This window comes from Bos indicus, chromosome 15, assembly GCF_029378745.1.
Source record: "Bos indicus isolate NIAB-ARS_2022 breed Sahiwal x Tharparkar chromosome 15, NIAB-ARS_B.indTharparkar_mat_pri_1.0, whole genome shotgun sequence".
Taxonomy (NCBI): Eukaryota; Metazoa; Chordata; class Mammalia; order Artiodactyla; family Bovidae; genus Bos; species Bos indicus.
The window spans coordinates 49590923-49604452 of record NC_091774.1 but is presented as its reverse complement, the minus strand read 5'-3'; the positions used below and the strand labels follow the sequence as shown (position 1 = coordinate 49604452).

Here is a 13530-nt window from a genome sequence, read left to right as displayed (position 1 = left end):
TTATGTACAGTAAAAATAGTTGTGTATTATATTCATCATATTTATTTAACTTTATATCTGAAAGATCTGTATATTATGTTCCTATTTTCATTATTAATATGCACTTTGTTTTCTCTCTTGATAAGTTTTCCTAAGTTTTTAAATGGATTTTCTTTATTAAACTTTTCAAATTACCAAATTTCTGCTTTGTTGACTTTTACTATTTTATGATAGATTTCCATTTCATTGACTTCTGATCTTACCTTCCTTTCTCCATTGGATTTAACATATCATTCTCTTATTATCTTCTTGAAATGGATGTTATATTTTTGTTTTCAACCTATTATTCTTTCCTAATAAATGAATTTCACCTGTATTTTACCATAGAGGTACTGCTTAAGCTGCATCCCATCTATTTGATATGCATATCTTTATTAACATTTAGTACATAGGACCAAGAAAAACTTCAAATAGACTGTAATGTTTTGTTTTATCACAAGAAAATTACATCAAGGTTGTATCACAAAATATTTGATACACTGCATAATTCATATTTCTTATAATATAGTTATGTTTTAAATATACTTTATATACAAGTAAAACTTTGTAATAGTATGTAAATTAAACATGCAAAAATAGGTGTCAGTTTACAAAATAAAAATCCATATGAATAGACGTTACATTTACCAAAATCTGTGCTTTTACTCTATGACAGACATAGCTATTAATAAATGGAAACCATACTAAAGATAAAAAAAATAAAAATGGTATGTGTTACATGATGCCAGTTTAAAAAATGCAATCCCCTCATTCATTCAAGAAATACTTACAAGCTACCACAAGCCATTCAATGTGCTATTGACTGGACATATCAAAATAAAAAGGACAAACGCCCTAAAGTGCCCTATTGTATGTTAACTGCATCATCAAGGGACAAATGGGATCAGTCTCCAAAGTTGGACAATAAGCAAGTAAATGCATACAACCATCATCACAATTGTTATACACACACACACACACATGCACGCACTAATAACAAGGAACCAAGATTAATCCTTCTATCTCTTTTATAACAAGGACCCAGAGAACATTCAGAGATAAAGAAAGTGGAAGTTAGAAAATTCTTGACTATCTAGCCAAGAGGATTTCCTTTGAGGGGATATAAACAATAGGGCATTGGTAAAATAAAATTATTATGACAAAATTCAGAAAACTTATTCCAGAAAATTATGGTAAAATTTTGTTGTGCTTCCTCTTTTTGGTCAATTCTATATTTGTGCTTATCCAAAAGCTATGTATTAATGGAAGCGAGTATAGATATAATATCAAGAGCATTACCTTAGGATCCTCAAACTAGCATTTTGTTTCCTTGCAAAAGTACAACAAAGATAAGGTCACATGTTCTGTATCAGTCCCCAAAATTAACTAGTAGGCAACTAAGGACGCTGAAAATAGTATGGAATTCCAGACAACAATCCAATCCCTAACTCCTTAAATATTGACAATTCCAATTGCTTAATATATGTTTTAGTTCAGTTCAGTCATTCAGTCGTGTCCGACTCTTTGCAACCCCATGAATCGCAGCACACCAGGCCTCCCTGTCCATCACCAACACCCAGAGTTCACTCAAACTCATGTCCATCGAGTCCGTGATGCCATCCAGCCATCTCATCCTCTGTCGGCCCCTTCTCGCCCTGCCCCTAATCCCTCCCAGAATCAGGGTCTTTTCCAATGAGTCAACTCTTCACATCAGGTGGCCAAAGTATTGGAGTTTCAGCTTTAGCATCAGTCCTTCCAATGAACACCCAGGACTGATCTCCTTTAGGATGGACTGGTTGGATTTCCTTGCAGTCCAAGGGACTCTCAAGAGTCTTCTCCAACACCACAGTTCAAAAGCATCAATTCTTCAGTGCTCAGCTTTCTTCACAGTCCAACTCTCACATCCCTACATGACCACTGGAAAAACCATAGCCTTGACTAGACAGACCTTTGTTGGCAAAATAATGTCTCTGCTTTTTAATATGCTATCTAGGTTGGTCATAACTTTCCTTCCAAGGGGTAAGCATCTTTTAATTTCATGGCTGAAATCACCATCTGCAGTGATTCTGGAGCCCTCCAAAAATAAAGTCTGCCACTGTTTCCACTGTTTCCTCATCTATTTCCCATGATGTGATGGGACCAGATGCCATGATCTTCGTTTTCTGAATGTTGAGCTTTAAGCCAACTTTTTTACTCTCCACTTTCACTTTCATCAAGAGGCTTTTGAGTTCCTCTTCACTTTCTGCCGTAAGGGTGGTGTCATCTACATATCTGAAGTTATTGATATTTCTCCCAGCAATCTTGGTTCCAGCTTGTGCTTCTTCCAGTCCAGTTTAGTTATCAGGAATCAGACCTCAGCTCCTACCTTATCTCTAATGTACAACCCTGATATGACCTTGGACAGATTATGTGAACTCCTTGAGAAACGTTTTCTTGATCAATAAAATGAAGATAATAATTATAGTTACCATTGTTCAAAAGAGTCGATTCAAAATCATTATCCAGCAATGAATGAAAATAAATGGAACAATTTAGATTCTTAATTTAAATTTTGGCTAATACTATGTGCAAAATGTGAGAGAGAAGAGTTTAAAGGGCTCAGATTTTGAACTTTTGACATATTAAGTATAAAGGATTAACATGCCCTACTTAAAGGACAGATTTGGAAAGGCAGAAGATTACATCTAATGTTAAACAAGTTGATTTTAAGGGATATTTAGTTAACAGTGTTCAGGAACATTTAGAAGGATGGATCTAGGGTTCAAAAGTAAAGGCTAGGCTAAAAGACATGTCATAGGATCTTTGTCTTACATCACTTCCCTGAATGCCAATGCTCAACCCATAGCATCTCTGCTTTGGCAGTGTCCATGGCAGAGAAGCAGTATCTGAATCAAACACTCAACAGAAATAACAGGAGACTTTATTTAAGATATACCATGTCTCTATCATGCTCAGTTATTAAGGACCTCTCTCCAACTGAAATAAACCCTAGCTCAAAGTCTAGATGGAGAAGGCGATGGCAACCCACTCCAGTACTCTTGTCTGGAAAATCCCATGGATGCAGGAGCCTTGTAGGCTGCAGGCCATGGGGTCGCTAAGAGTTGGACACGACTGAGCGACTTCACTTTCACTTTATACTTTCATGCATTGGAGAAGGAAATGGCAACCCACTCCAGTGTTCTTGCCTGGAGAATCCCAGGGACAGGGGAGCTTGGTGGGCTGCCATCTATGGGGTCACACAGAGTTGGACACGACTGAAGCAACTTAGCAGCAGCAGCAAAATCTAGATCCTCATTTACTTCCTTTACTGTTAACCATCTCTGTGGACTTACTATGTCGCACATGTTTATTTTTAGTCTCAGAATAGATCCAGCTTAGCTGAAATCCCAAGAAAACTCAGTGCCCCTAGAGGAGGTGTCTTGGAAAGAAGAGGCAAACCCTCATATATAAGGAGACTTTGGTAAGAGACAAATGGCTTTTGGGATTTTATGCTAGAATCCTTCAGCTGCTCTCAAAAGTCTTCTGCAAAATATCCCATTCTCTGGTAAGCTCTCAAATTATCTTTATCTACTTTGTGTTCACTTTACTTCTCTTCTTTGTAAATAAACCATTTAGAACTTTACATAGAGCAGGATACATCTCCAAATGTCATATACCTAAGAAAATTGTTCATTTCAGAAACTATGTAAATGATCTATTCACTTTTTAAGATATCAGTCTTCAACAGAGTTCAAATTCTCCTAAATCATGATACCGAGCTCTTCAGATTATTGTTCTCCTGTGAACATGACACAATTCATCACACATTCCAGGTCAGAAGAAAAAGAGATGTAATTTGTCAGTATTCAGTAGTAACTGCCCTTTCATATATATAAATGATTTGAAAACCATGGGTTTTTTTAAAAAGGGTATTTAACCAACAATCTTCAGATAGTAAGGGGTGGAACTAAGGGTAGTTTGGTTTTTAGAAGATCATATTTCTTTGAGAATTCCAAGAAGTACATAGAAATTAAGTTGTGAGACTCCTTTGCCTTCATGTAGTGTCATTCCAGAAATCACATATTCTGTCCAACATCTCATCTAGAATGTGAAAGAAAGAAATTATAGAGGCTTCTAGATTAATTGATTAAGGTTTACTAATATTTCACAAGGAAAAAGAAACCAAGTTTTCATCTGAATGCAAAATATATGTCTAATTTCTCTATTTAGGAAAAACTTGCCCAGAAGTAATTTTGTTAGTCTGTGATACAGGTAGATTCTATTCTAAAGTGGAAACCGCTTCTCACAATATGATAGTCATATAAATGCTTTGGTCTGTCAAAAGACAACTAAACAGTCAGAACTTAAGCATTGCATTTTTTCAACTAAATTTCCAGATATTCATATTTTTTTTGACTCAAAGCTCTATATATCATTGCAGAGCCCTCTAAATTCATCATGTCCATTATCAACATATCACATGCTGAAATCACCACCTTCATCTTGGTTGGGATGCCGGGGCTAGAATATGCACACATCTGGATATCTATTCCAATGTGCAGCATGTATCTTATTGCTCTTCTGGGAAACTGCACCATCCTTTTCATCATTAAGACAGAACCATCCTTGCATGAGCCTGTGTACTATTTCCTTTCCATGTTGACTTTGTCTGACACGGGCCTATCCTTTTCCTCTCTTCCCACTATGTTGAGGATCTTCTTATTTAAAGCTTCTGAAATCTCTGCAAATGCCTACTTTGCTCAACAATTCTTCATCCATGGATTCACAGCACTGGAATCCTCAGTGCTCCTGATCATGTCGTTCGATCGCGTCCTAGCCATCCACAACCCTCTGAGATACAGCTCCCTTCTTACAACTCTCAGAGTTGCCCAAATTGGAATTGTATGCTTTTTCAAGAGCTTCTTCCTGGTTCTTCCCTTTCCCTTCACTTTGAGAATGTTGAAATATTGTAAGAAATGCCAACTATCACATTCCTACTGTCTCCACCAGGATGTCGTGAAGCTGGCCTGCTCTGACAACCAGATTGATGTCATTTATGGCTTTTTTGGAGCACTCTGCCTTATGGTAGACTTTATGCTCATTGCTGTGTCTTACATCCTAATCCTCAAGACTGTGCTTGGAATTGCATCCCAAAAGGAAGAGCTCAAGGCCCTCAATACTTGTGTTTCACACATCTGTGCAGTGATCATCTTCTATCTGCCCATCATCAACCTTGCCATTGTTCATCCTTTTGTCCAGCATGTCTCTCCCCTCTTCAATGTTCTTATGACAAATGTTCTTTTACTTGTGCCTCCACTGATGAATCCCATTGTGTACTGTGTCAAAACCAGGCAGATTAGAGTAAAAGTTGTAGCAAAATTATGTCAGAAACAAATATATTAATAATGGTCATAGATAATAGGCAATATATGGTGGAATGTCTTGCATAAAAGGTTAAAGATGTGTTTGAGAAAACCTAATATTTGTCACCAATAATCATCAATATATTTTTGTTATTATCATCAAATTTATTTCATTCAAATTGATTACTGTCCACGGGCATAAAATAGGAAATGCTGTGTATTTTGAGGGGGTCTCCATCCAAATTAACGAAAAAGAAAATGATGCCTGATGATGTCATCTTTTATAAAAGAACCAAATTGCAATCAAGACAGACAAATGGAAGCTCCTATACTTGTAACAAAACTTAATTCCTCATCTTCACATTCAGTTTATCCATAATATGTTCTTTCGATTCTAAACACAATGTATATCTTAATTAGATCTCCTCACTATCTCTTTTAATCATCCTAGTATGTCACCAGCACTTCTTTAGTGAAATACCCCAGTAACCTTCTTAGTTTTTAAATGTCTACTTTTTGCTACTTACTGATTCTCTATGCAAGATAACAGTGAACTTTTTAAAAAGACCAATTTAATGATGCAATTTTTATTTTAAATATAAACTATTACTTCTTTGGGAATAGATTTAAGAAATAAAGTACCTACTGTAAGTTGATACATGTTCTTTATCTCCTCTCAGTTGAGTTCAGTTCAGTTGCTCAGTCGTGTCCGACTCTTTGCAACCCCATGAATCGCAGCACGCCAGGCCTCCCTGTCCATCACCAACTCCCGGAGTTCACTCAGACTCACGTCCATGGAGTCAGTGATGCCATCCAGCCATCTCATCCTCTGTCGTCCCCTTCTCCTCTTGCCCCCAATCCCTCCCAGCATCAGAGTCTTTTCCAATGAGTCAACTCTTCACATCAGGTGGCCAAAGTACTGGAGTTTCAGCTTTAGCATCATTCCTTCCAAAGAACACCCAGGGCTGATCTCCTTTAGAATGGACTGGTTGGATCTTCTTGCAGTCCAAGGGACTCTCAAGAGTCTTCTCCAACACCACAGTTCAAAAGCATCAATTCTTCGGCATCCAACTCTCACATCCATACACGACCACTGGAAAAACCATAGCCTTGACTAGACAGACCTTTGTTGGCAAAGTAATGTCTCTGCTTTTCAATATGCTATCTAGGTTGGTCTTAACTTTTCTTCCAAGGAGTAAGCATCTTTTAATTTCATGGCTGCCGTAACCATCTGCTGTGATTTTTGAGCCCCCCAAAATAAAGTCTGACACTGTTTCCACTGTTTGCCCATCTATTTCCCATGAAGTGATGGGACCAGATGCCATGATCTTCGTTTTCTGAATGTTGAGCTTTAAGCCAACTTTTTCACTCTCCTCTTTCACTTTCATCAAAGGCTTTTGAGTTCCTCTTCACTTTCTGCCATAAGGGTGGTGTCATCTGCACATCTGAAGTTATTGATACTTCTCCCAGAAATCTTGATTCCAGCTTGTGCTTCTTCCAGGCCAGCATTTCTCATGATGTACTCTGCATATAAGTTAAATAAGCAGGGTGGGTGCCCATTTAAAGCATGATTATTTAATGCCACATATTTAATTTTGTGACATTAGTTTCTTTAGATGCTCTTTGTTAAATGCCTACTTTAGCCACTTTACTACATGTTTATGAAAAAAATGACTGACCCCATGAGAAGGTCTTGTGTAACACATTTAACTGAGTACAATCAATCCAGTTAATTTAACTGTAGAGTAAGCTCTGACAGTTCGTTTTCTTTATGTAATGCCAGTGCCTGAATTTGACGTTTGATTGCCAAGAGACATTTTCAAAGAAGGATGCCCTTTCTTTGAAGGGCACATTTGCCACATAACTAGAAAAAGAGCCAAGCCAAACCCCTACCATCTCCCTACCCCCATCTGGCTCCTCTGTTTTAGAGATCTTGGTTGATTTCCATAACTGTCCATTTTGAGTCCTTTTTTTGTTTTTTCTTTTCCAGCAATTTAATTTCTGCTCTATCTGTTTAAATTCACCATTAAAAAGTGAGTCTGCAAACTTGTTGTCCAATCCCCAATCCCAATAAAAGCAGAACTCCAGATCTGTGTCTCTCTCTCCTCCCCCCTCCCCAGTGCCCTCACTGTGTGGCCCCAGGTATACTATACAATTCCTAGGGCTTGTAAATATTAAAACTTTTATTTTTTTCCAAAGTTTCCTATTGCTGAGGACATCTTGCAATCATAATAAGAACCACAAGAGCCAGTCCAGCCACAAACGTTGGATATAGGTAGGCTGAGACAATCAAAACATAATAATTGAATGCATTATTATTTCTTAGTAATTTGAAATCCTACACATACCATATATCAAACACGTGTAACGTATCTGTATATGTGCTTCTATGTGTCTGTGCATGAGCTTTCCCAGTGTGAGAGCTTCTGAAACATACAGGCCTGAATTCTTTCTCCTTTCAATTTTCTTAGATCATTATCAGAATTTTAAAAAATATACATGTAAATATTTTACAATACTAATAAACTAAAAAGATATTGTTGCAAAAAAGTTTTTAAAAATCAATAAAATGTAATAGCATGATTTTAGAAGATTCTTAAAAGGTAAGGAGTAGAAGATAGCTGATTCACTGTTAAAATGAACCACTCTCTCAAAATAAATAGTAAAACTAAAAATCAATGACAAAATATTTAAGCATCCCTTCAAAACTGACTAACAGGACAAGATATCCCATATCATCATCTATATTCAATTTGGATTCAGGTCTTAGAACACTAAGATTAATGAGAAAATAATCAAAATGGAAGGTAGAACAGACATACAAGAATTCCTGAAAATAATCCAGGATTTAAAAAAAAAAAAAAAAGGATAGATAAATAGAAGAATGAATAAATGTAGCATAATTCAAGAGGAAAATAATAATACATTTTAAAATGTAAGACTGGCCTATTGATTTTGATACAATAGAAATGCTAGTCAACCTAATTGAAGATAGACAATTTTCATCAATCACATTTACTTGATTATTATCTTTAGACAAAGTTAATCACTCAGAAGCAAATCCAACATGATGGACAGAGTTTCTTCCATCTACCAAAATCATGTGTTAGGAGAATAAAGTTGCATTTCTCAAAGTGTGGTCCTTGGACCACCAATGAAAGCATCACCTAGGAGTTTATTAAATGTACAGGAACTTATGATCCACTCAAAATATATTGAATCAAAATATTCATTTTAACAAAACCTTCAGGTGATTGATCTTCACATTAAAGTTTAAGAGGCACTTTAGTAAAGCACTTCTTTATTGACAAAAGTGTGAGAATTTAGTGTGATTGTGTATTAGTGGTGTTTGAAGGCTTGCAAGAAGTGTAAAGCTACTGAGAATTCATTTCTCTCTAATTTCCACATTTCTAATTATGTCATAAGATTATGATATTTGAGAAAGTAGATATGATTTATACAGCAAAGACAGGCTGGCTACATTTGATTGCTGACCTATATTTTACTCATATTTGTTCCAAAGAGTATTCCCTGTATCTGCCTACAAGTAAGTATACTATAAATCTACACAGCATAACATGACTAACTCCACCAACTGAATAAATAGGATTGAGTAAGAAACTAAAGAGGCAAGCAGTAAAGTGGGAGAAGATATATGCTATACATCACCAACAAAGGGCTTAGCTTATATTTATTTAAATACTTTGGCAAATCAATTAGAGAAAGACAGGTAATCCAATAGAAAATGGACAAAAGGATTCAATAGATGCTTCAAAAAGAGGAATTACAAATGAGCAATAAACATATTAATAGAGAAGTATATTTTCATGTTAGAAGAAAATTAATATACAAAATTGATAGTATGATCTTTTTCAGAACTTGATATTCTAAATACCTAGTTAATTTATCCTGAAACATCTTGGCAGATGAGTCAAGAGCAAGAGTTGATGAATGGCTATTGGGTTTTAATATGGTCTCCAAGATCTAGTCATAGTTAATTTCTTTAGTCTGAGCCTGTGTTATAAGGTGTTAGATTCATCTCCCTTGAGTCAACCCCTAAGATTTCCCATGAAGTATGGTGTTATTCATTAGGCAGAGCTTGCTTGTAGTCAACTCCAAGGGTCCTCTAGGCTTTATAAGACAGGGGTTACAAAGCAAAAAAGGGGAGTCTAAGGATGCTTCCCAGATTCTAATATCATATTGGTAAAAAATAATCTCAAAGAAGGTAAGATATAATTCTATTCATTCAGGATATTTGACATAATTTTCATTCCATTTTCTATTTGTATTCTCAATAGATATGCTATATGTTAAAAGCAAATCAGCAGATGCCCATGGAGATAGAAAATCTTATAGAACAACCAAGGAGAAATGGAATGTATGTGTTGATAAGGGTATGTGTCCAGAGATGTCTTAGAAATGCCCTGTCTGGATGATATGTGTGAGAAGGGTGAAAGAGAAAATGTAGTCTCTCAATCATGTCCAACTCTTTGCAGCTCCATGAACTGTAACCTACCAGGCTCCTCTGTCCTTGGAATTTTCCAGGCAAGAATACTGAAATGGGTAGCCATTTCCTCCTCCAGAGGATCTTTCCTACCCAGGGGTCGAACCCAGGTCTGCTACATTGCAGACAGACTCTTTACTGTCTGAGTCACTGGGGAAGCCTGTATGTCTCAAAAACCACATGATTCATTTTATGTATGTCTCATAGGTAGATTCATGGCCTTAGACAAATTATTGTACCTCTCTAAGACCTGTTTTGATGCTTTTGAACTGTGGTGTTGGAGAAGACTCTTGAGAGTCCCTTGGACTGCAAGGAGATCCAACCAGTCCATTCTGAAGGAGATCAGCCCTGGGATTTCTTTGGAAGGAATGATGCTAAAGCTGAAACTCCAGTACTTTGGCCACCTAATGCAAAGAGTCAACTCATTGGTAAAGACTCTGATGCTGGGAGGGATTGGGGGCAAGAGGAGAAGGGGACGGCAGAGGATGAGATGGCTGGATGGCATCACTGACTCAATGGACATGAGTCTCAGTGAACTCCTGGAGTTGGTGATGGACAGGGAGGCCTGGCGTGCTGCGATTCATGGGGTCACAAAGAGTCGGACACGACAGAGCGACTGATCTGATCTGAAGACCTGTTTTATTAATTATAAGGTGAATAAAATAATCGTATATAACATAAATGAGGAAAAATATATAAACTATTTAGCAGGGTGTCATATTACTATATAGGGACTTCCCAGTGGCTCAGTGGTAAAGTATCCACCTTCTATGCAGGAGTCACAGGAGACATGAGTTCAATCCAGAGTCAGGAAGATTCCCTGGAGAAGGAAATAGCAACCCACTCCAGTATTCTTGCCATGAAAATTGAATGGATAGAGGAACCTAGCAGGCTAAAGTCCATGGGATCTTAAAGAGCTGGACATGACTGAGCATGCACATAGGCATGCATATTATTGTATAAAATTTAAAATAAGAATAAATACATAATAAAATAATTAAATCTATGTGTGCTTATTCTATACATTTAAATTAAATCTAATAGTGACTATCTCTAAAAATAATGCAGTCTTCAAGCAATAGTGATAAAAGAGCCAGAAAGCAAATGACCACAATCTATTGACATAAGATAATTTTAGCCATATCTAGCATAGCTGACAGAGAAGGCAATGGCACCCAACTCCAGTACTCTTGCCTAGAAAAATCCCATGGATGGCGGAGCCTAGTAAGCTGTAGTCCATGGGGTCGTTAAGAGTCGGACACGACTGAGCGACTTCCCTTTCACTTTTCAGTTTCATTCATTGGAGAAGGAAATGGCAACCCACTCCAGTGTTCTTGCATGGAGAATCCCAGGGATGGGGGAGCCTGGTGGGCTTCTGTCTATGGGGTCGCACAGAGTTGGACACGACTAAAGTGACTTAGAAGCAGCAGCAGCAGCAGCATAGTTGGGCTTCCCTTGTGGCTCAGCAGGTAAAGAATCCACCTGCAATGCAGGAGACCTGGGTTTGACCCCTCGGTTGGGAAGATCTCCTGGAGAAGAGAACAGCTACCTACTCTAGTCTTCTGGCCTGGAGAATTCCATGGACTGTATAGTACATGGGGTCACAGACAGTCAGACAGGACTGAGCAACTTTCACTTTCAATTTTCACTTTCGTAAAGAACCTATTTTGTGTAAACGGGACTATATTCTGTACCTACAGAGAAAAGCAATAGAAATTTTTAGAAAAATTTATCAGTTTGATTCAAGGAAGGAAAACTGAGTATTTAACTATATGAAGCAAAAAGCTTTAGGCAGTAGTTAATATACTAATACTGGGAATAAGCTAGGACATGTTCATTGATGGTGACCTGTGGTACGGACCTAACAGAAGCAGAAGATATTAAGAAGAGGTGGCAAAAATACACAGAACTATACCAAAAAGATCTTCATGACTCAGACAACCACAATGGTGTGATCACTCACCTAGAGCCAAAAATCCTGTAATGTTAAGTCAAGTGGGCCTTAGAAAGCATCACTATGAACAAAGCTAGTGGAGGTGATGGAATTCCAGTGGAACTATTTCAAATCCTGAAAGATGATGCTGTGAAAGTGCTGCACACAATATACCACCAAATTTAGAAGACTCAGCAGTGGCCACAGGACTGGAAAAGTTCCACTTTCATTCCAATCCCAAAGAAAGGCAATGCCAAAGAGTGCTCAAACTACCGCACAATTGCACTCATCTCACACACTAGTAAAGTAATGCTCAAAATTCTCCAAGCCAGGCTTCAGCAATATGTGAACCGTGAACTTCCAGATGTTCAAACTGGTTTTAGAAAAGGCAGAAGAACTAGAGATCAAATTGCCAACATCCGCTGGATGATCAAAAAAGCAAGAGAATGCCAGAAAAGCATCTATTTCTGCTTTATTGAATATGCCAAAGCCTTTGACTGTGTGGATCACAATAAACTGTGGAAAATTCTGAAAGAGATGGGAATACAAGACCACCTGACCTGTCTCATGAGAAACCTGTATGCAGGTCAGGAAGCAACAGTTAGTACTGGACATGGAACAACAGACTGGTTCCAAATAGGAAAATGAATATGTCAAGGCTGTATATTGTCACCCGGCTTAGTCAACTTATATGCAGTGTACATCATGAGAAATGCTGGGCTGGAAGAAGCACAAGCTGAAAACAAGATTGCCAGAAGAAATACCAATAACCTCAGATATGTAGATGATACCATCCTTATGGCAGAAAGTGAAGAGGAACTAAAAAGCCTATTGATGAAAGTGAAAGAGGAGAGTGAAAAAGTTGGCTTAAAGCTTAACATTCAGAAAACGAAGATCATGCCATCTGGTCCCATCACATCATGGGAAATAGATGGGGAAACAGTGGAAACAGTGTCAGACTTTATTTTTGGAGGGCTCCAAAATCACTGCAGATGGTGGTTGTGGCCATGAAATTAAAAGACGCTTACTCCTTGGAAGGAAAGTTATGACCGACCTAGATAGCATATTCAAAAGCAGAGACATTACTTTGCCAACAAAGGTCCATGTAGTCAAGGCTATTGTTTTTCCAGTGGTCATGTATGGATATGAGAGTTGGACTGTGAAGAAAGCTGAGTGCCAAAGAATTGATGCTTTTGAACTGTGGTGTTGGAGAAGACTCTTGCGAGTCTCTTGGACTGCAAGGAGATACAACTAGTCCATCCTAAAGGCGACCAGTCCTAGGTGTTCATTGGAAGGACTGATGCTGAGGCTGAAACTCCAATAATTTGCCACCTCATGCAAAGAGTTGACTCATTGGAAAAGGCCCTGATGCTGGGAGGGATTGGGGGCAGGAGGAAAAGGGGATGACAGAGGATAAGATGACTGGATGGCATCACTGACTCGATGGACATGAGTTTGGGTAAACTCCACAAGTTGGTGATGGACAGGGAGGCCTGGCGTGCTGTGATTCATGGGGTTGCAAAGAGTCGGACATAACTGAGAGACTGAACTGAACTGAACTGATTGTTATTAGGAGATTTATTATGTTTCAGACTAATCAGGACTTTGCCCACTATCTCTCATCCTCAAAGTAATTCTGCTATTTTACTATCTCCTGTTCATCAGTAAGTGTATGAAATTTCACAGATAAACATTTATTTTTAAGTTCACATAAGAATGGAACAAATATTTTG

At 37.8% G+C, this 13530-nt stretch overlaps 1 protein-coding gene across 1 annotated transcript; it reads left to right on the top strand.

Annotated features, from left to right (window-relative positions):
• The first annotated feature begins 4395 nt into the window (after positions 1 to 4395).
• Positions 4396 to 5400, top strand: LOC109569299 (olfactory receptor 51A4). Its single transcript, XM_019974639.2, has one exon. It carries the CDS (start codon positions 4456 to 4458, stop codon positions 5398 to 5400), a length of 945 nt encoding a protein of 314 aa, XP_019830198.2. The 5' UTR covers positions 4396 to 4455.
• Positions 5401 to 13530: the final 8130 nt, after the last annotated feature.